A 21,654-nucleotide genomic window follows, 5' to 3' on the forward strand; every position below is an offset into this window, starting at 1 on the left:
TGGAAAAAACTATAAAGTTTTCTGAAAACCATTCTTAGTATTTTTAAACAAAGATTTCAATTAAAAATCTTAGAAAAATAAGATGAAAATAAGTTTTTTTTTGTTTTTTTAAGATGGAAAATCAAAAACGTAAATTCTTGATTTTCTTGTTTTGGACAAAATCTGGAAATGTTAAATCAAAACAAATTTCATTTTCACTGAAAAGCAGTCTTTCAGTGGAAACATTTTGATTAATTTATTTTCAGACAAATATATTGAGGTTTGCTCTCCAGATTATACAATGGCCATAATACTGAAACGCTGCATGTGATGTGAGGACGGAGAAGGGAAAACATTTTTGTAGTTTCAGGTCATCTGTTTTGAGAGAGAGAAATTAGTAACCATGTGGTGAAATATTGCTGTTGCGCTTTGGGATGTGGACAGCATGGATGCCACTGAAGGACTGCAAAAACAGCAGAGTCCAGTAGCAACTTAAAGTTGAGTAATTTTATTAAGGTATAAGCTTTGTGAGTTAAGATGCAGTGATCAGATGGTAGAGATACAGAGATGAGTGTTATATCACTATTAATTTAATCAGGGTGGATTCCTCTCACACCTGGCTGGTGAGCTCCCTTCACCAGTCAGATGTGAGAGGCTAGCACAGAATGCATGCACTTTCCCCTCACTCCCTTAGCGTTCAGGGAACAGGATGAACAGCTAGCTGCATCCCGGAGCGCATGGCTGCTGCCCCCTCTATGTACCCGAAATGGTGCTGTGTTAGTCGGTATCTGCAAACAGAGTCCTGTGGCATCTTAGGGTACGTCTGACACAGCAGCACTATTTTGGAATAACTAACTTTATTCCTGAATAACCAAGAACATGTCTACATTACAAACATGTATTCTGAAATAATGTCGAGCTGGAGAACTTCTTACTCCAACTCCTGGTAACTCCTGTTTCATGAGGAATAAGGGAAGTTGAAGGACTAGTGTTCTTCCTTTAACTTCCTGCTGTGTAGACAGCGCCTAAAGTTGAGTTAAGCTATTTCGACTTCAGCCACCCAATTGATGTAGAAATTGCGTAGTTTAATTCTACTTTAGCCCTGCTGTGATGTACCCTTAGAACCGTGGTCCCCAACACGGTGCCCGTGGGCGCCATGGCGCCCGCGGGGGCATTTCAATGCGCCCGCCAGGTGCTCGGGGCTGACCTGGCGCCGGGCACATGGCGCAAGGGCGCTTGCGGGGGGAGCGCGCTTGGCGGGGGGAGCGCCGGGCGCGCGGCACTCGGCGGGAGGGGGCGGGGGGGAGCGCCGGCCCCGGGCGCACGGCACTCGGCGGGGGGGGGGGAGAGTGCCGGCCCCGGGCGCGCGGCTAGGCGGGCCCTGCCCCCAAGCGCGCGGCTGGGGGGGGGCCGCCCCCGGGCGCGCAAGTGTCCCCGCCCCCTGGCGCCTGGCGGGCAAACGGCCACGCCCCCTGGCGCCCGACAACCTCAAAAGGTTGGGGACCACTGCCTTAGAGACTAACAGATTTATTAGGGCATAAGCTTTTGTGGGTAAAACTCACTTCATCAGATGAATTGGAGTGGAAATTACAGAGGCAGGGGTGTGTGTATATATAAGAAAAGAAGGAAGTTACTTATCAAGTGTAGGGACAGTGTCAATAAGGCCAGTTAAGTCAGGGTGGATGTGGCTCATTCATAGCAGTTCATGAGCTAGTGTGAATACCAAGACAGGAAATCACCAATTTAAATCCTTATCAGTCTTAATTTGATTATATTGAATTTTCAAATAAAATTGCAGCTCAGCAGTTTTACATTGCAGTCTGGTTTTGTTTTGTTGTTTTTTGCTTAAGGATGGCAACTTTCAAGTCTGTAACTGTGTATCCTGGGAGGTTAAAATGTTCTCCTGCTGGTTTCTGTAAGTTACCAATTATACCACTATAAATTCTGGCTGGGATTTTCCAAAGCACTCAGCTGTGATGTCTCTCTTCTCCCTTTGAAGTTATTAGTAAAGTACCCCATGACTTTCAGTGGGAACTGCATTGGGCCAATACTAAATGCCCTGGAAAAATCCCAACGTGAGTGACTGCAGTCAGAAGTGAAACAGTAGAATATGTAGATATACAACAGGTCACTTTGATTATGCTAGCTCAAATAACAATATGAGGGATGCTGCTCCCAGGATCCTGGCTGTCCATTCAAGTGGCCTATGCTGCCACATTATTTGCTCTAGGTAACTCAGGTATGTCTAGATATGCTGCAGTGTACACCTTGGACTGCATGTGCAGACATGCTTAGTTTCATAGCTTTTTGCAGTTGTGTTTTATAGCTGGATAAGCGCAGGCAGGGGCTAAGTGAGATGCCAAGGTCACTTGGGGGGAGAGGGAGAGGAAAGCTGAGGTCATTTCTCTTAGTTCTGTGCTACCCCTCCTGCTCTCTTATTTTGTCTCTGTTCTCCATGTAGACAAGATGGCTGTGAACTGTTGTGTAACACATTTCTGGTACCTCTGTTGTTGAGAATGGATGGCCAATCCCAGACCACTGGGGATAGTCCCATAAATCCACAGGACAATAGATGTTCACTATGTTAAAAAAAAATCAAAATCACTACGAATGAAACAAGAACAACCAACACCCCACTGCTGGCTGCAAATCACTGAAGTCAGCTTAAGCAAACATGCAGCATTTCCCTGGCTCGGAGATCCCTGAAATAAATCAGTTACACTATTTTATGACACCCACTGTTATAGCCCCTGGAGCAGCAATCAAAAAGCTGGGATTAAATCTCATTTTGTGAATAGATGACAGACACAATATGAAGTGTTTTTATTACAGGCAGAATTGGAACACTCCTATCCCAAGTTGTGACTGTTTCTAGACGCAGGCTTTCGCTGAGGGCAGGTCAACACTAACAGCTGCAGTTGATCTAATCTACGTGACTTCAGCTATGCAAATAGTGTAGTTGAAGTCAGTCTTCTTACCACGGCACCTTGTGTGCAGTAAAGTTGGTGGGGGCTGCTCTCCCGTTGATGCCGGCTACTCTTCTTGTCCAGATGGATTGCTGGGAAAGCGCTCAGAGGTCGATTTATTGCATCTAAGCAGACAATATAAATTGATAGCCGATGGATTGATCGCTGTAGCGTAGCTCACCAGCCTAGTGGAGACAAGCCCCGAGTAACCTTGACCACCACCAGATAGGGCCTCATTTAGTGGTCCTTGCAGTCCAAGTGATTGTGCTATTGGAGCTTGGAAGGAAAAAGAAAAGTCAGAGGTGCCCTGGTGGAGAATCTCCTCTTAATGTCAGGTGATGTCCCTGCTGGGAAGTGTCAACTGTTCCTTTACCCTGCTGCACAAGGGAGGAGTGATTATCTGTACTGATCTGGGGCAGGGGCAGGGAACCTTTTTTGGGGCCAGTGGCCAATGAGTTGGGGGCCGTACACAAGTGAGAAGTAAAAAAAACAAAACCCCTCACTGAGGAGAGAGACACTCCCCACATTCCCCTCCCTCACCAGAGCATAGCAGGGCCCAGCCTAATACATTGTGTGTGGGGCAGTGGAAGGGCTGGAGTGCCAGTGCAGGCTCCCCAATGCTGGGGGTGGGCCCTGAGCTTTGGCGGCCAGATCCAGGCAAGCCGAGGGCCTCATCCGGCCCTTGGGCCTGAGGTTCCCTACCCCTGATCTATGCCATGGGCTGAGCAATGCAAGAGAGGAAGTCAAGGAGCAGGCAAGCCTGGGGAAAAGACTTGGGTAGAATTTTGTTTGGCCTTTCAAGTTGTAGTGAACAGACCCAAACCCCAGGAGGGCAATAAGGTCTGAGCCAGTTCATCTTGTGTTGACTGCTTTGAAGTAGACTAGGGAAAGTTATCTGCTTGCAGCTGTGGAAATAAGCCTACTGCTCTGTTACAACTACAGGCAGTCCCCGGGTTACGTACAAGATAGGGACTGTAGGTTTGTTCTTAAGTTGAATTTGTATGCAAGTCGGAACTGGTACATATTGTAGGGGAAACTCTAGCCAAACATTTCTCCAGAGCTCAGTTTTATTCTGCCACACCTCACTTCCCTCAGTACTTTATTCTCAAGCTGAGGTGTCTGCTGAGAAAAGCCGCTCCGCGTCTCCCTGGTCTGCTGGGGCGTGGAAGGGGGGGCGCTAGCTTTGTGTCTCCCTGGTCTGCTGCGGGGAAGCAGCTAGTGCGGGGTTGCCTCACCCCGTTTGTACGTAGGGATCCGATGTAAGTCGGATCCATGTAACCCGGGGACTGCCTGTATTGTCAGGAAAACCAGTTCTCTCATCTGAAAGTATCTTACCAATAATTGCTATTTTATGTACTTCTATATGTGGCACTAGTCTTCACTCGCCAATTAGCCTATCAATAATTGAAATATTTATATAGATGGTTGGCGGTAGAAGTACAACAGATTCTCTGCATTTTTAACACAATAGTTGGCTTTTATTCCTTTATTATCTAGCTTCCAGCCATGAAGACAAAGTTCACTCGCCCTCCCTCATATCATGAAAGCAAGTACATGAAAGCAAGAAAAGTCAGGGTGAATGTGCCCATTCTGCCATTGACTCACAGGGCCAAATGCAGCAGAGGGATAAGATAAAACATCTCCATTGAAGTTCAGTGGTACCTGCTTACTTCAGGTTAGAATTTGGCCTGATGGGCATGGCTCTTACTGCAAATCCAATCATAAGTCACTGCAAGATGATAGCATCTGCTGACCAAGCACGGCGCAGTGTGTGGGGGTGGGAACAGATCATCTTTTGCTCCCCTTAAGTCAGACCCTTCCCATTACTCAAATGCGGCAGTTTGTACCGTGATAAATTTAGCTCTTGAAAAGCTCGCTGAGGGGAAACTGTGTTCCTCAATCTATGAATCGGCAGGACACGTGCAAGCCGAAAGTGGAAACCAAGAGGCTGGCTGAAGTTAGAAAAGTAAGCACTTTCCGAAAGAGCTGGTGCAGCAGAACACCGCAGAAGCAAGGTACCGCTTCACTGAAACCATTTTTGTGAGCCTTTCCCCTGATTCTGTTTGTTTACTGCTTATGAAAAGCAATTTATAATTGTCATGGACACATTGATTTAGCAACACCTGTGGCCGAAGGGCACATCATGACAGCAAAACTAAATGGAACTAATTTAACTTAAAGCATACACCAAAGCAGTATGCTCTGCAGTCACTGAACAGGCGTTTCCAGTACAGTGAAACCCAAGTATTCGGTCTCCTTCATCATAGTCAGCAACTCAAGGATCTGACTGACTACCCAGTATTTGAAACGAAAATGAGGTGGGGTAGAATTACCGGCCCTGGAGGAGGTTATACCTCTTTCTGGAGACTGCTATGCTCTTCCTATCAAATGTGGCCTGAACTCTTTCTCCAAAAGATAATTCTAACAGTTTTGCCTTTATAATGCATTGCCCAGTATAAACTGGCATATCTCTTCAGTGTTCACCCATGCAGGGATGCTGCAGGATTCCATGCAAAGATTTCCTCCTCTGCTTTTCTCCCCCTGAAACACCTTCCTTGCAAATTGCTCATTACTATTGCTGCTGGGTTTACACTGAAGCATAACTTGAAATAAGATACGCAATTTGAGCTACACACATTGCGTTATCTTATTTTGATATAGCTCGTTTTGACATTTGGCGCTATTTACACAGCACCAAATTTTGAAATAAAGCGCTATTCCGAAACGTCCCGTATTCCTTGTAGAATGAGGTTTATAGGGATGTCGGAATAGCAAGCTTGAAATAATGGGCTTGCTGTGAAGACGTGGGATAGCTATTTCGGGATACTTTGATATCCTGAAATAGCGTCGCCATAGTTAGAAACAGGCCCAGCGAAAAGAGCTGGCTTTGGTCTCGCCTGCTCAAATGACGATGCCAATGAAGCTGTGAGCACAGGCTAACCATGCTGGTATGTACCCCTTGTCTTGGGCACACTTGTATTATTGCAGGTTCGTTAGTGTTGGCATTCTGCGGGCAGTGCAGATGTACTCTGAGAACATTTTGCTCCAGTCCTTTCTAAAAATTTGTTCTAGGAAGCAGGAGCAGAAGCCTCTCCAGCTGACTGCAGTTAGTGATTATGGGAACCAGATTCTAGAGAAACTGCTTTCTATAAGCTATTTAGGGCTTTAAAATTCAAGGGGGACTTTTCAAGGGTAAGCTAGTTGGATGCCCAAATGCCATTGAAAGGCAACTGGAGTAGAGGCTTAAGCGAACTGTGCCTTTCAAAATCTCCCCTTGCACAAACGATGTGGTAACTAAGCGTCCACTGAAGCAAATGGGAGTTTTGCCACTGGTACTTGAGGAGTTATGACTTGACCCTCTATGTATATTATGCAATGCGTGTATATATTACATACTTTTATAAACATGCCACAGAATATAGGGCCTGAGTCTCTTCTCTCTGACAGAGGTGTAAATAAGGTGTGACTTGACTAGTCAGGTGTAACGCCAATTAGGAAATCGGCTGTCTGGTCCCAACTTTGTGACTAACTTGATTCTGCTCCATAATGGAAAAGGCTTTGACATTTTGGGAGCGTGGCACCAAGAGACGTGCACCCCATTATTCATGTTATGAGATCATGACTCCATTGTGCTAAGTGTTGTACTTCTAGGTACTGTCGGTAGTCAGAACTGCCAGTGGGGGGGGGGGGGGGGGGGGCAAACTAACTGCCCTATGGCCCATTGATTCAAAAGTGTCCAGGGCTCCCAGCCAGAGCCCTGAACCCTTTAAATTGCCTCTGGAACCCCAGGTGGCGTGCTCTGGGATGTGCTAAGAGCTAGCCGGGGAGTGGGGGCACACAGTGCTAAGGCAAGAGCAGGGCTGTCTAAGGCAACCCTCCACCCCCCTAAGCAACACAGTGAGAGGGATTGGGGGGGCGGGTCTGGAGTAGAAGGACAGCAGGTGTTGCCCTCTGCCATGTGGGTGGCTGGAAATGGAATGGCCCAGCAGCCTGCGTCACCCCGCTGTGCTGCCCTCTCCCTGGCCCACTGTGCCCTGCTTCTCTGCGGCAAGGAGGGGGAACCGGAGTGCCCTGGGGCTGGTGCACTCTGCTTCTTGCCGCCACAGGGAAGCTGAGAGCAGCAGGCTGGGAGAGGGCAGTGCTGGGCTGCTATGGCTCCCGCTGCCCATGTGGTGAGTGGTGGGGGTTGATCTCTGCTGTCACCCTGCATCAAGCCCCCATAAGACCCTAGGTCCTTCCTTCCCTAGGACAGTTGGAGCGACCACTGCAGGGGCGTAAAAAGCAAATGTCCTCTTCCCCCCCCCCCCCCCTTGGCACCCAAGGGATGCAGCCTCAGGGACTGGTGGGGGGCTGTTTTGGGTGACATCAGTGGTTGGCCCCCACCGCACTTCCCACAGCAGCTGGAGCCGTGGGGAAGCAAAGCACAGTGGAGCAAGTACACTCCATAAGTGAGCTCAGCTTCCCCATAGTTCCTGCCACCGCGGGGAGTGTGGAGGGTTTCCAGTAATCCCTGAGGCCACATCCCTCAGGGAACATGGTGCCATGAGGGGGAAAAGGTGGGGGCAATGGCGGGAAGGGGGATTCAGATTGGGGGATGAGACAGGACAGGCAGCCCTCTCCCACCTGGGCCCACCAGGACTCCTGGGCCAGATTACAAAACTGCTCTGTGGATGACTCAGGCTGGGGGTTTGAGACCCCTGAGATGGGGAGGGAGCGGCATGGTTCAGGCAGCAGTAAGGGCTGCCCCTTCCAGGAGTGCAGAGCCATCCCCCACCTTGTGCAGGGGCCCAGCAATTCTGTCAGCGCCCCCGTATGTAGTCTCTACCCTGAAATGCTTACGGTCTAAACAAACAAGACAGAAACCAGGAAAAATGTGGGTTTTTAAAAAAATTATAAATAGGTGAATTTCTTTCCACAACATTTGTTTGGCTAAAAACAGATTTGGCAATGTCGTTTTTTCTGTGTAGTTAGTTCAGTTTTGCCAAAATCTGTTTTTGAAAAAAACTGTTTAAAAAAAAAATTAATTTTGACATTTCCTAAATGAAAGTTTCAACTTTTTGGTTTGAAATGACCGTTTACAATTTTGTTTTAGGTTTTTGTTTTTTAAAAATCAAATACTTAAAGGCATATAAATATCTTCTTACAATTGTCAGAAAATTTAGTTCAGTCAGAAAGAGGCTAAGGAACCAAAACATCCATTACTTAGCCAGCCGAATTTGTTATATATTTATGGTACAGATAAGGAACTGAGGCTACGTCTAGACTGCAGGCTTCTTGTGCAAGAAGTTTTTGTCAGAAGAGATCGTCCACAAAAACTTCTGCTCAATAGTGTGTCCACACTGCAAAAAAGCATCGAAAAAGTGACGTGCTTTTGCAAAAGACTGTATGGATGCTCTCTCACAAGTAAGCTCTGATTGCTATGCACAGAATAGCCATCAGGGCACTTATGCTTTTTCCTCTTTCATCTTTTTGTGCAAAAAATCCCTCTTCCCCATCCACACACACCTTTCTATGAAAGAGCTCTTTTGCAAAAAGGCGTTCTTCCTCGTAGAATGAGGAATACCTATGCTGGAAAAACCCCTCTGTTCTTCAAAAAAAAATTTTCTTTTGCACAAAAACATGCCTGAGGTGTAGATGCTTCACGAGGGTTTTTTTTTTTTTTAATGGCCGTTTTTCCGGGGGAAAAAACCCTCTGTAGTGTAGACATAGCTTGAGTTCCTGAGAACCAATTTACCTGAGACAGTGCAAGAAGCTTGAGACAAATGGAAGAAAAAATAATTTGAGTTTGCATTCAAAGCCTCAACACCTTCATTCTAAGACACTCACAGTCTCTTCCTTATTCGTAATCTGAGGAGATCAGAGTCAAGATATTGAGAACTAGTTAGTTGTAATTTTTTCTAAATCTTCACTTGCGCTTTGCTTCTCAACCAAGTCTTCAGCTGGCTGGAAATCTCTTGAAGTACTTTTCAGTAATGTTTCTTTGTTTCTGGCCTTGTGGTGTTGTCTTGTGAATAAAAGGGATGGGCCAAAGTTATCTCTGCTATAACTCTGGTCATGTCAATGGGACTACACCAGCTTTGAGGTCAGTTCTATAACTAGAATTCACCTTCCCTGCATCTCATTGTGTGTAGCGTTGCCAGATGGTTTAACTAAAAATACCGACACCCCCCCTCAAAAAAAAAAAAACAAAAAAAAACCAAAAAAAAAAACACGGGGGGGAAAAATTCTGTGGAGGAGGAAAAAAAAGGGGAGACCAAAGTTGTTGAGCAAACCCCCCCCAAAACAAAAAGGACCCTGAGAGTTGCTAAGCAAAAAAAATTAAAAAAATAAAAAGCGTGGCCCCTTTAAAAAGGGCTTTTGAGGCTTTTTGACCCTAACAGGCTGCCGGCGGCTATCTGCCATCTTGTCTCCCTGTGGAACCCAGTAAGCACCTGGGATTTTCGCCTCCTGGACAGGGAAAAGTTAGAAAATACCAGACATTTTAGGTGTCTGGTATTTTCTGAATTTTTTTACCGGACTGTCCGGGTCAATACTGGACACCTGACAACCCTAGGTGTGTGCGTATGTGTCTTAGATCACCACATCAAAACCTCCGATCCAGTTGCTTGTCTCATTGCAGGGTCAGCCAGGGATCCACGTCGGTGTCCATTAAAGTTTTGAGCTATTTTTTTTCATAATTTCAGGTTCCATCACCGTCTGTCAGATCCTCAGCTGATGCAAATTGCGATAGTGCCGTTGATGTTGCTTACAGCCACTGAAGATCATGCCCATGAGCTGAATAAGGCATCTGGGAGACTAATCTATGACACCGATGCTTTCTTGTTGGTGTGCTCCCTCCCAAAACATTTGTGGTTCATCATTGTCTCTGCCCTTCTTGAGACAGATTTTTAACCTTTTCAGAAGCGGTTCCCTGTGATGTAACTTGTGTGACTTCTCTATCAATGAATCATTAGAGTAGCATAATATTGCTGCCTTTCCTGAAGCCCCTCTCCTGTAAATGAAGTATACTTCCTTTCCTTTATCTTCCAGGCCTGCAATGGTACGGTGGTTTCCATTCACTGTCTAAGCAGAACAAATACGGCACACTTACAATTGGTTCCATTTCATAGAGAATGTTAGACTGATTTATTCAAATCAATTCATGTTAGCAACCGTAAAAGTGAGCATGAGAGCTTATAATTCTATTTCTTAGGAAAATACATGCTGACAGTTTAGAGCATTAGTTGATTAAAGGTAAGCCATTACACGGTGCAAAGACCCACAGTGCGAAAGGGGAAAGGAGCATTAGAATTGAAATGTCTTTCCTTTCCTCTGCCGCCCCCCATATGTCTTTAAAGATATTTATTTCACCTTGGCTACTTTTTTAAAACATAAAATACCAGTAAAATAAGGGATACTAAGAATGAGCAATGGACGCGTAAAAGGATCAAGAGTATTTTTTATCTGCAATACTAGATTCATGCGAAAGCGGATGTGAACAGTAATACGTTAACCTTTTCTCCTACCCTGGAGTAGGATTTAAACACTAACCCTTTACACCATCCTATCTAATGGCAGGAGGAAGCAAACTAGGAGTGTGGCTCTAGCTCCTGTATTTTATTATTTTTAATCGGGGTGAAAAATGCTTGATCCCTTGTCTTGTGCATTTCTGCAGTACTGGAAGAAATTGTTTATCCAGTGCCCTAGGCATCCCAGATGCATGCTGTGCAGCAGCGTAGATTGATAGCCAACAGAATGGAACCGCCACCAAACACACAGTCCCTCTCTTCCCCCTCCCTGGCCCTACTTCTGCATCTAACCCTGGAGGTCAGCTTCTTTCTGCATCACAACCAAGGCAAGGATCTAGACTGCCACGTGCAGTCAACACGGTGGCTTTGTCAACAGTTTGGCCACTCTGGATGCGCAGCCCTTGAGGAGGACAGTCTGGGAGAGATGACGGAGATGAAAAAGGCAGGTGGCTTATCTAATAAGGCTCACTGGGTCTTGGCTGCTCTTGGGTGTATTTATTTTTTCTCCTTATGGTGAGAAGGTTGCATCCTTCTCTTGAGGATGTGAGCATTGGCCTAGTAATTCACGCCACTGTCCCCTCCAGATGGAGTTACTCCAGTCCACTCTGCTGAAGACCTCTGAAATGCCAGCGAGTTAAGCTGCTTATTTAGCGCTGTTTCCATAGAAGTTTCACCTTTGGCCTGTAGACTGTGTTGGCTTCCTTGTCCTTTCCGGTTGAAATTTACAAAGAGACTTTGTTAATTTCAACACTATCGTGGTGCCTATAGGAGCCCTGACTGAGATCAGGGTCTCATTGTGCTGGCTGTTTTAAAGAAATGTTACGTGTGTGGTGGCGGAGGGTGGGGAGGTAAGCAAGTGGCAAGGGGAAGAAAGAGCAGAGCAGGGAGAACAGTAGGAGTTGGACTGAGGTTGGGGAGGGTAGCAACAATGGCAGGAATAGATTGAAGAATGTTCAGAATTCGCTGACGTGGATGTCCAAACATCTGTGCAACAGTGACTTTTGTCTCTTCCTGCTTCTGAATCTCCGCCCCCTCCTCCCAGCTGCAAAACTAGATTCTTGTATGAGACTTGCAGAGAGGCGAGGCTGTCAGGTCATAATGCTCTGGATGAGGGGCTCTCCCTAAATGTGTGTAGGGGGAGAGGTAAGCTCATTTCCCTGCCACTCCTTTAGTGCTGTTGTAGATACCACAGAGACAACTTTTCTGGTTTTGCTTGATGCTGTCAGTCCAGATTTGCTAGGATTTGCTTCGCTCTCCCCATTGGCAAGGCATTTTCAATAGTCAGGAAATTGTCGCCTCTCAGGGTTCGTCTACACTGTGGCGCTAGCTCAAAATAAGCTACGCAATTTGAGCTATGCGAATTGCGTAGCTTATTTCGAGAGAGCACCACATTTCAAAATAGACTATCTACACAGACCGCTATTCCGACAAGTCCCTTAATCCTTGTGGATTGAAGTTTACTGGGATATCAGACTAGAATGCCTGTTATTTCAAATGTATTTTGAAATAACGGGTGTGCTGTAAAGAGCCAGAAAATGCTATTTTAGGATACCAGACGTATCCCGAAATAGTGCCGCAGTGTGGACGTACCCTCAGTGTCCCAGCGGAAGGTAAATTGGTGGATCTTCAAATTGCAAGTCCTATCTAGCTTTTCTAGGCTCTGAGTGATGGGGTGGATTGAGAGATTTGTCTGGAATGAAGAGTGTGTGTGGGAGTTTTCTAAACTCTGATTGTGTATTGTAGCAGGTGGTCTCTTCTGTGTGTGTGACTAGAAGAGTCCAACAAATTAAGAAAAAAAAATGTAAACCGTAATCCCTTTAACGAGACTTTCACACGTTTCCAGCAACAATGAGGATAGTTTCCAGTGCAGTGACATTAGGATCTGTTCCTGCTCTATCAAGAAGGATGAGGCACCTGGGAGGATGAAATAGCAAAAAGAATTTGCTTACTGAGGGCTCTGTAGAGCCGTTTGTCAAACTGTTTTTGAGTTGCCAGTTACTTTTCTTACCATCCTTTTTGCTTTACAGTTGTTCGTGGATGCACTAGAGAGTTTGGGACGTAACTCAGAGCTGTAAAATGGATTTTGGTGCAAAGATTCATGAGAACAGAACAAATCAGAGCCTCCAAAGTCTGAGCTCCTTCAGACAAGTACCTTAGTAATACAAATAAGTTTATTTCAATGTGTGGCAGCTGTTGCTGCCACAAGTTCTGAAGCGTGGCGCTAGCATGAAATCTAATGATAAATGAAATTTCAAGATCTGGGACTGCCAGTACATTATTAGGGCTCAGACACAGATGGCAGGATATGAGAGGGCGGAGGACATATGGCCAGGAGTACAGAGTAGCAAAACAAAGCCAAAAAGACTTTGGGTACATCGCAGAGGATTTGAACCTTAATCTTGGGCAAAAAGATCATTTGTGCATTTGCTTATGCACTGTTCTCCTGAGCTCCTTCCTATGAAGGAGCCAGACAAGCTATTGCATATGGTTAATACTCACTAAGTAGAGTTTCAGCAAGCCAGCCTTTCTCCTGGTCACTGTTGCTGCAATTTCTCCCAGCTGCAGCTGATCCAAGACTTTCAGATCATGGCCAAGTGGAGGAAATTGCCACAGGAAAAAGTCGCTTCTCAGCATTTTTTTAACCTGTCGTTGCAGTTATCCTGAAACATAATGAAGAAGCAGAGCATGAGGCCTGTACTGCAGAGAAGGGGCAGTCTTTGGTACAAGAGGTAACTAGCTAAAAGGTCAGAATGTGGAAGAAAGACATTGCGAACATCAATAAAACCTCCGCGATCTGTGATAATTCAGATTTTTACAGTTTTTTGGTGCTTAAGCAGTGCTGTGTAAGGCCTGGCCAGGCTGCTCCACAGTTAACTGGTTCAACATAGTGTTTAACTGGTTAACGTCTTAAACAGTTTATATCCCTAAAAGTCACACTCCTCAATGACTCAGTTAAGCCAGCCAACCAACCGCAGTGTAGACAGTGCGAGGTCAGTGGGAAAATTCCCCCCGTTATCCTAGCTGCCACCTCTCAGGGAGTTGGGTTATTTATGCCACTGGGAATTGTCCTGTTGGTGTAGGTACCCTCTTCCCTGTAGCTCTGCAGTGACGCAGCCTTGCTGCTGTGCTTTAAGTGTCAACAACTCCTGGGTTGTCGGGTTTGTAAATATTTCCTTCTCGGACGGAGGTCCAAGTTCTCTGCTGATCTTCTGAGAAGCAGCTCAAAGCGTGAACCGATCTTGGCACCTTCCAAATTCTAGATGACATGGCGGGGGAGGGGTCAAGACTGTCTCCAGAGTAATTTTAGAGCAGCTGGAGGCTGACACTCCAGAGTGCTATTTTCATGTCTAGATGTGATGGGAAGTTAACCCTTTGAGCTCTAGTAGCTCAACAGGCTTTTGGTTGCCAGAAACCACCTTGTGTCTGCTTCTGAGATCTGCAGGAGGCATTGTGGCCAGCAAAAGCCACATCACCTCCACCCAACTCTAAAGACTCAATTTTAGCAATATTAAATTAAAAGTGAACCTTTTTAAAGAAGCTTTGTTGGTTTGTAAAATATGAATGGATGCCTTTCTAAGTCTTGGAGCAGATCAGGAGGATTGTAAATTAGTTCATTAGAACTAATAATATTGTTTTCCTGTGTAATGAAGATACCATGTAGCACATGCTTTGAAATGAGCACGCATCGTATATTGCCACACCTTTGGCCTGGCTTGCGCAACAGTGAAAATGAATTTTTACACGAATTGCCCTGAGCAGCTACCACGTTACAGATCTCAGGCTTCGTGGCTAATTATGTTAAATTATAGTCATGCTGCCTGCAGCGTTCCCTGTAAGCTGAGCGCTTGAGCAGCCATCCAGGAGAGATTCAGATGCTACCCAACTGATTAGCAGAGTGCCCATGGTATCCACAGCATGCAGCATGTGTTTCTACTGGTGGTGCACCTCCACACATACAGCAGTGCACATAACACAATTTATTCTACACATGGATGGCAAAAATTAGAAGGAGCATTGGCTGCCTGGATTTGGGCACTGTGGAGGAAATGTACCTCTGCAAAGAAACCCAGCACACCCCTGTGCTGCATTTAAGTCCCAGAAAACAGGATTGAAGTCCTTATGTTGGGCAAATAAGGAATTTATTAGGTTTGATGGCAGTTCTGAAAAGCCGGGGGAGAAAGATCTTTTAGGTCTAATGACCTGTGCAGCTCAAAGCAAAAACCCAAATACTGGGTCAGGCATTTTAAAAAAATATTGTTAGTAAAGTAAAGGAAACTTTTAAACAAGATTATTTTGAACACAATTTGAAATCTTTTGTTTTGAAAATGTCAGAATGATTTTTTTTTTTTCCCCTACACTGTTTGAAACTGACACAAATTCCCATAACGTTTTGATGTAATTGAATCTGCATTTTTTTTTTTTTTTTTTTTTGCTTGGTGGATGTGTGTATGTGGTGAGAGTGGGGATGTCAGACATAACGTTTTGCCAGTTCTAGTTGAATAAACCCAATGCTGACCTATAGCAAATGAGAACATGAGAGTCTATCTGGCCCAGTATCCTGGGCTTGCTGTATAGCCTCTGATGAATTTGTTTAAACCCTTATGCTACAGGTGGATCTAAATGTCTTCCTATTTTAGGATAGTTTTAATATGAACCTCATAGCTCAGCCCTATGGCCAGAACAATTCAAAGTGGTCTACGACAGTAGAACACTATCCCATATAAATGCTCAGTAACAGAATACTCACAAATCTCTTTGCTATTTATTACATACTTGAACTGATCTGATTTCTGCTACTCTGAATAGGCAAAAAAACCCGAGAAGTCCTGTGCCACCTTATAGACAATCAGATTTATTGGAGCATAAGCTTTCATGGGCAAAAACCCACTGCATCTGATGAAGTTGGTCTTTGCCCACGAAAGCTTATGCTCCAATAAATCTGTTAGTCTATAAAGTGCCACAGGACTTCTTGTTGTTTTTGCAGATTCAGACTAACATGGCTACCCCTCTGATACGCTGAATAAGGCTTCTCTAAGAACATGCTTAAGCATGTGCTTAAGTTTATGCTTATAATTAGGTAAATTTCTGAGTAAGGGGCCTTAGACAGTAAGGGTGAGTCTACACAGCACCCTTAGTTTGAAATATGCTACTGAATTTGAGCTACTCAAATTGTGTAGCTTATTTTGAGTCCATTTCTAAATAGCTTATTTCATAATTTGTCTATACAGCGCCAAATTTCAAAATAAATTGCTATTCTGAAATATCCCTTAATCTTCACAGAATGAGGTTCACGGGGATGTTGGAATAGCATTGTCAAGATGCGGAATAGCTATTTCAGAAATAGCATGACAGTGTAGAGATGTACCCTAATGTGGCAAGAGAAGCAATAACCTATCAATAGTTTACTATAATGTATAGACTTGAAAGTTTTGCCACTGAAAATGCAAGCAGAATTTTCCCCAAAGGGCACAAGAACAGACAATAAAGTGCTATATTATAAATGCTTATCCAATTTACAGGATATAGTCAAATTATCTAGGAGCACAGCCCAGTAAGAAAGACTGGACTTAAAATATGTGCATCTGTGCCAAAAAGAGCTTCAAAGTTTCCTCTGGTCTGTATAAACATGGAATTCTATTTGCTTAAATTCTTCCCTGCTGGCAGTGAACAGCTACAGGTTTCTGAATGAATAAGTGAAGTTTTAAGTCCTAAGGGAACCATCATTAATAGTCGTGAGCCATTAAAACAACAAATACTTGTTACCTTGCAAGGAAAGTTCGTCTTTCTTGTTGATGGGTTTTTTGTTGTGGGAATAGATGCAAGACCACCTTCCCTTTCCCACCAAGCTCATGCCCATGCAGAAGTTGCTGAATTATTTGGCTATTTCAAATACTCTTTCAGAAGAGGGAGAGCTGTTAATTTTGTTTTGGGTGGTTTTACCACTGTGGTGGTTTCCTGAAACAATCATCCCTTGGACTTTTTTTTAATAATAAAAATTAAAAAATGACAGCTGGGGAAATATAGACCTAAAAGCAAGATTCTACTTTGCGGTACAGTGGTGTAAATCTGGAGAAATTCTACTGTATAGGAGGCCCCTGACTTGAAACCCCCCGAGTTCCGACTCCCCTGCACTTACAACCATTTTTGTAAGTGCGGAAGGGGCCGGAAACCCTTGACTTATGTCCTCGCCCTGCACTTACGACAGTGCACGGTGCCTATTGTAAATGTGGGTTCGAGTTACGATGCCCCCGACCTGCGACGCTTCCCCCGGAACCAATCGTGTTGCAAATCGGGGGTCTCTTGTGTTTTTAAATATATATTAGTGTAACAGATTTTTTGGCTTGTGATCTTTTAATATAAAAGCCACTTTACAGATAAGAATTTGTATTTCCTCTAAAACCAGAGGCTGATATTATTGTAGTTAGGTGGGCATTTGACATCTGAATCCTGTAGGAGGTTTTGATTACCAATTCCCATTTAACATTGAAACCTTTAGATTGCTTTGAAAATCTCAGCCGGAAGGCCAGTGTACCATTCCTATAGTCTTAGCTAGTCGTTGTCCACCTTTAATGGATGCTTTGATAAACCTACTAAAAGAAAGTTGCTTGATAGACCACTGTCCAAGATGGAGACAGTATATTCCACAGACATTGTTTTCTTAATGTGGCTGGACAATTGAAAAGACCACAATTACTTTCCACCATTCAATTTGCAACTACATTCAGTACCCAGACAAGTAATTTAGACACATTTGAACCTCTCTAGTCCGGCACCCTAGGTACCTGACTGGCTAAATGAGAGAATTTGCCAAACCATGGGAGATCAATATTGTCTAGCAGCATTACCAACACTTCCACTGCTTACTGGGCTCTGAAGACATTTAAGGGTAAATCAGAGCTAAATTGCAGTATGAAACGCTGAGAGCCAGGACTGGTGGCTCTAAATAAAACTTTCGGGGACCACAGAAAACTTGGCCACACCCTTAAGTGGACATCTGGCTAACTAAAATCATGCTGCTCCATGGATGTTGCCGGAACAGAGAGGTTCAAACAATATTTAAACAAACCACCCCAGAATTGGTTAGAAACACTAATATAGCACTGGAAAATAAAACAGGAATAATCTAACTCAAGACGGTATGATTTGAAAGGGGGATTTCTCATGGTACAGCTAAGGGCAGAGAAATGCCACCATTGTAATGGCATGGTAGCAGGAATATTAAAAAGTAGCCGAAGGTTCAGAGAAATGCAGGCTACTAGGGATAGGTAAACTTGTTAGGCTCAGCTTCAAATCTGTTGGAAGATGGCAGATTGGAAAGGTTGATTCTAGATGCAATGATGTTGGACTCACACTTAGGACTGATGGAAAAAAATGGATGACCATGAACACAGTAGCGCACACGCTGATTGTTCCACAATAGCATTGGGGTAATGGAGGCTCTTCTCTGCCAAGCATGGAGCACATGCTCCCTTTTAGCTAGGAAAACATGTTCCTGCGTTGCTTGGGCAGTGGTTCGTAATTGGATCATCTTGGAGGTTAAAATGTCCTTTGTGAACAGTAGTTTTCCAAAAGGTTCCCTGAGTCTTGAAGTCCACAAGGATCTATCATCCCTACCACTTTGTGGTCTAGAAAGGACAGCAAATGCTCCCTGAACCTTTGCATGCCTTTAACTCACTATGAAGCAGAATAAAGGTTGGTATCAACTAGAGACTCAGGCATGTCTTGTCAAATGATCCTGATAGTAGGACGTTGGGCTGTCACCGGTCAGTCATGGCAGGTGCTGAAATGCAGATTGATAGACCATTCTGTGTAGTAAACAACAGCTGGCAGACTTCAAGAGTCTCTCACGGCATCACTGGCCAAATGCCTGAGAGGCGTAAACCTTGGCGTGTTTCTGATTATTTTTTCCCTATTGGCAATGGTTGTACTACACTGTAAGTGAACCATGTGTTTAATTGCAGAATATAAGCGAGAATCTTTTCATCAAGGGTGGTCTGAAGTGACCATACATCTTCTGTCCTGTGGCTGAAGTCCTGCCATGTTCTGCTAGCTATTGAATGGGAGCATTGATGAGTGTGATAAGTTCAAAAGGGTATAATAGTTCATGACACACATTAGCAGAGGAGTGTTCCTTCCATAGGCTCCCTTTTAGCATAAATCCAACTCCTGGGTGCAGGCAGTCATGAAGGCAGGTCTGTGGGTTCTATGGTACCCGCCGAGTCATTTATGTGTGTCCACCTAGTGACCAGGGCCAGCCTGTGGGTTCTATGGTACCCGCCGAGTCATTTATGCTGTGAAGTTGCTAGAAATGGGGAACAACCTCTCTGGAGCTCATCCATGGAGGTGCACATCTTTAGTGCATCACCACAGGTGGGCAGGATGGGGCTGTGTTTACCCAGGTACATTGTCCATTCTGCTTGAGAGGTCGGATGCCAGACACAAGGCCTGCTTGTCAAAAATGCTAAGCCCCCAAAGGATCCCATTCTGTTTAAGTGCTGGGGTGGTTGTTTGGGACTTCTGAAAATGAGGCCTGTGGAGTCTGATACAAGAACTGTAAAAGTCCCTTGGTGAAACAGATCATTTCTATCACACTGTCCCCACCATAGTACCCAGTAAGATGATGAGGAAACCTGAACACACGATCTTCCAAGTTGCCTGGGGAGGCTGAAATGTATAAAGGAAAACACACTAATGTTTTTCCACTCAGATTCACCAGGCCTCTCCGTCCTCAAGGGAATCCTGTAGGAAGCTCTGCCCTCTAGGTCCCCCACTGAGATGCATCACCATAAACCTTTCATCAAAATAATTTTATCTGTGCCATTTGAATGTGTGTGCCCCCTGCTAGTTCATAGCGAATGCTGTTTTGAGAGCTTGCATGCTCCCGCTTTCATGGTTCACGCCACTGTGGAGACTAATTGCATCAACCGGCAAACAAAATGGTCTCTGCTCTGGAGAACACAAGGGAAAACTAAATAAAGAAGAAGGCAAAGCAGGTAGGGGCAAAACGTTTCTTTCAAATGAACAAAGTCAAAACGATGCCTTGAGAAGGATAGCATCACCGCGGATAGTCTAGGACAGTGGTCCGCAACCTTTTGGGGCTGCCGGGTGCCCGGGGGTGGGGCCGTGCACGTGCCGTGTGCCTGGGGCGGCGGCCGTGCATGTACTGTGCACCCAGGTTAGGGGCCACGCATGCGCCGGGTGCAAGAATGGCTCAGGCTGGCCCTGGTCACTAGGTGGACACACATAAATGACTCGGCGGGTACCATAGAACCCACAGGCACCGTATTGGGGACCACTGGTCTAGGATGACTAGACCTAGTTGATCATTTAATAGCCCAGCCAGGTCCACTGTTGCCTCAAACTAGAGAGGACCAGTCTAGAATTAATACTTGTGCCAACCAAAGTAAGGTGAACGTGTGTGTGTGTGTGTGTGTGTGTGTGTGTGTACACACTGTGACAGACCCTGGGCAGCTGGCAACTACAGTTTGATGGAGGGCAGACTGAATTAATGGTTTTCTGTTTCCTGAATAAACTGCCTGAGACTGCGGCCAGGCAACCAAGGCAGGCAGGCACCTGAGGCTAATTAAGAGCTTGCCTGAAGTAGCAGGCTAATCAGGCACCTGCAGCCAATTACGGCTTCATGGGCTACTTTAAAAGGTTCCTCCCAGGTGAGGGAGGGGAAAAGCGAAGGACTGAGAGGAGAATGTGTGTTACTGGAGGACTGAGAAAGGAAAGTGTTTGTGCTGAAGCAGGCAAGATTTGCTCAGGTACTAGGGAGAAGGTACTAGGGGAGCATTTGGGGAAGTGGCCCAGGGAAAAAGCTGCTGTATTGGGACTAGAGGAAAAACTCGACGGCTATGTTTACACTTCTTGCACAAGTATGGCTGTTCTTGCACAAGTATCTGCAGAGCGTCCACACTGCCCGCCTGCTCTTGCGCAAGGAAATTTACAGTACGGTGTGGTAAGAGGGCTTCTTGTGCAAGAGCTATGCTCTTTTTTAACAGGTGTAAGCCCTTTTGCGCAGGAGCTCTTGCGCAAGAGGGCAGTGTGGACGCTCGGCAGGGATTTCTTGCGCAAGAAAGCCCTATGGCTAAAATGGCCATCAGAGCTTTCTCGCACAAGAGAGCGTCCACACTGCCATGGGTGCTCTTGTGCAAAAGCACAGCTCGCACATGGCAGTGTGGATGTTTTCTTGCGCAAGACTTCTTGCACAAGAACCTTTGCACAAGATGTTCTTGAACAAGAAGCTGCCAGTGTAGACCTAGCGCATCAGTTGCTGCTACCTAGGGTCCCTGGGCCAGAACTCAGAGTAGTGGGTGAGTCTGGGGTTCCCCCCAACCCAACCCAACCCACCCCACCCCACTAAAGAGCCTGCTCCTGGAAAGGGAGGCCACTATTATGGAGGAATCTCCTCCCAATCCTTTGAGTTTGCCAATGATAAGAATGACTCAGTAAGCTGTGACCCTGGCCTCTGGAAAAGGTAAGAGGCAGTGTGGAGGGTCACAGTGAGCCTCTGAGAAGTATAAAAACCACCTAGAAGTGCAGGACCCACAGGACATGGCCAGAGCTTTGCTGCATCCTCCACCCACACAAACAAAATATGGAATAATATTCAGGAAACAGAAAACCATTCACTCAACTCACAGTAAGTTTACCCTCCACCAAAACACTTTAGGCTGTTTTCACACATGGATATTTTAGGTCTCATCTCATGGCTTTCTGTGCTCAAAATTCTGACAAACTCTTAACTGGCTGAATCAAGCTAAAGGAAGGGAATGAAGACCACACCAGGGAGCAGGGCACTACCAAATGCTGCAGTGCTTCAAGCTTATGAATAATGGGAGTCTTTGTTATTTGAGACCCCTCTAGTCCAAAGGTTGGAAGTTGTCATATAAACAAGCTAGTAATAGAGATGTTCCTGTCATGTTCACTCTAAGCTATAAACAATACAATCAGTGTCTCCAATGTTTGTCAGTGAACATAAAACATTTTAACAAGGGATAATGAAATATTTACAAGCTTTTTAGAAGTGATTAGGAAAATGTGATGCAGAATTTAAAGTGGAAGCTAGTATAAGTAAACTAAGTATATAAAATTAAGTTTTCATTTATGTTAATTCATTTTCAATCCTATCTCTAGACCATCTGCCTTCTGTTTAGCAGTAAGAGATGCCAAGCTACCTGATAAACTTAAATGTTATA

At 45.0% G+C, this 21,654-nt stretch overlaps 1 protein-coding gene across 1 annotated transcript in view; it reads left to right on the top strand.

Moving 5' to 3' along the window:
- The window catches only part of RBFOX1 (RNA binding fox-1 homolog 1), a 2,643,423-nt gene that overhangs the window by 17,206 nt on the left and 2,604,563 nt on the right, over nt 1-21,654 (top strand). Inside the window, exon 2 of the mRNA XM_014574331.3 lies at nt 13,109-13,182. Within this exon, the coding sequence (XP_014429817.2) occupies nt 13,124-13,182 (59 nt within the window). The 5' untranslated portion in view covers nt 13,109-13,123. The remainder of the gene's footprint in view (nt 1-13,108; nt 13,183-21,654) is intronic.

The sequence above is a fragment of the Pelodiscus sinensis genome, chromosome 16, assembly GCF_049634645.1.
Source record: "Pelodiscus sinensis isolate JC-2024 chromosome 16, ASM4963464v1, whole genome shotgun sequence".
Lineage (NCBI taxonomy): Eukaryota > Metazoa > Chordata > Testudines > Trionychidae > Pelodiscus > Pelodiscus sinensis.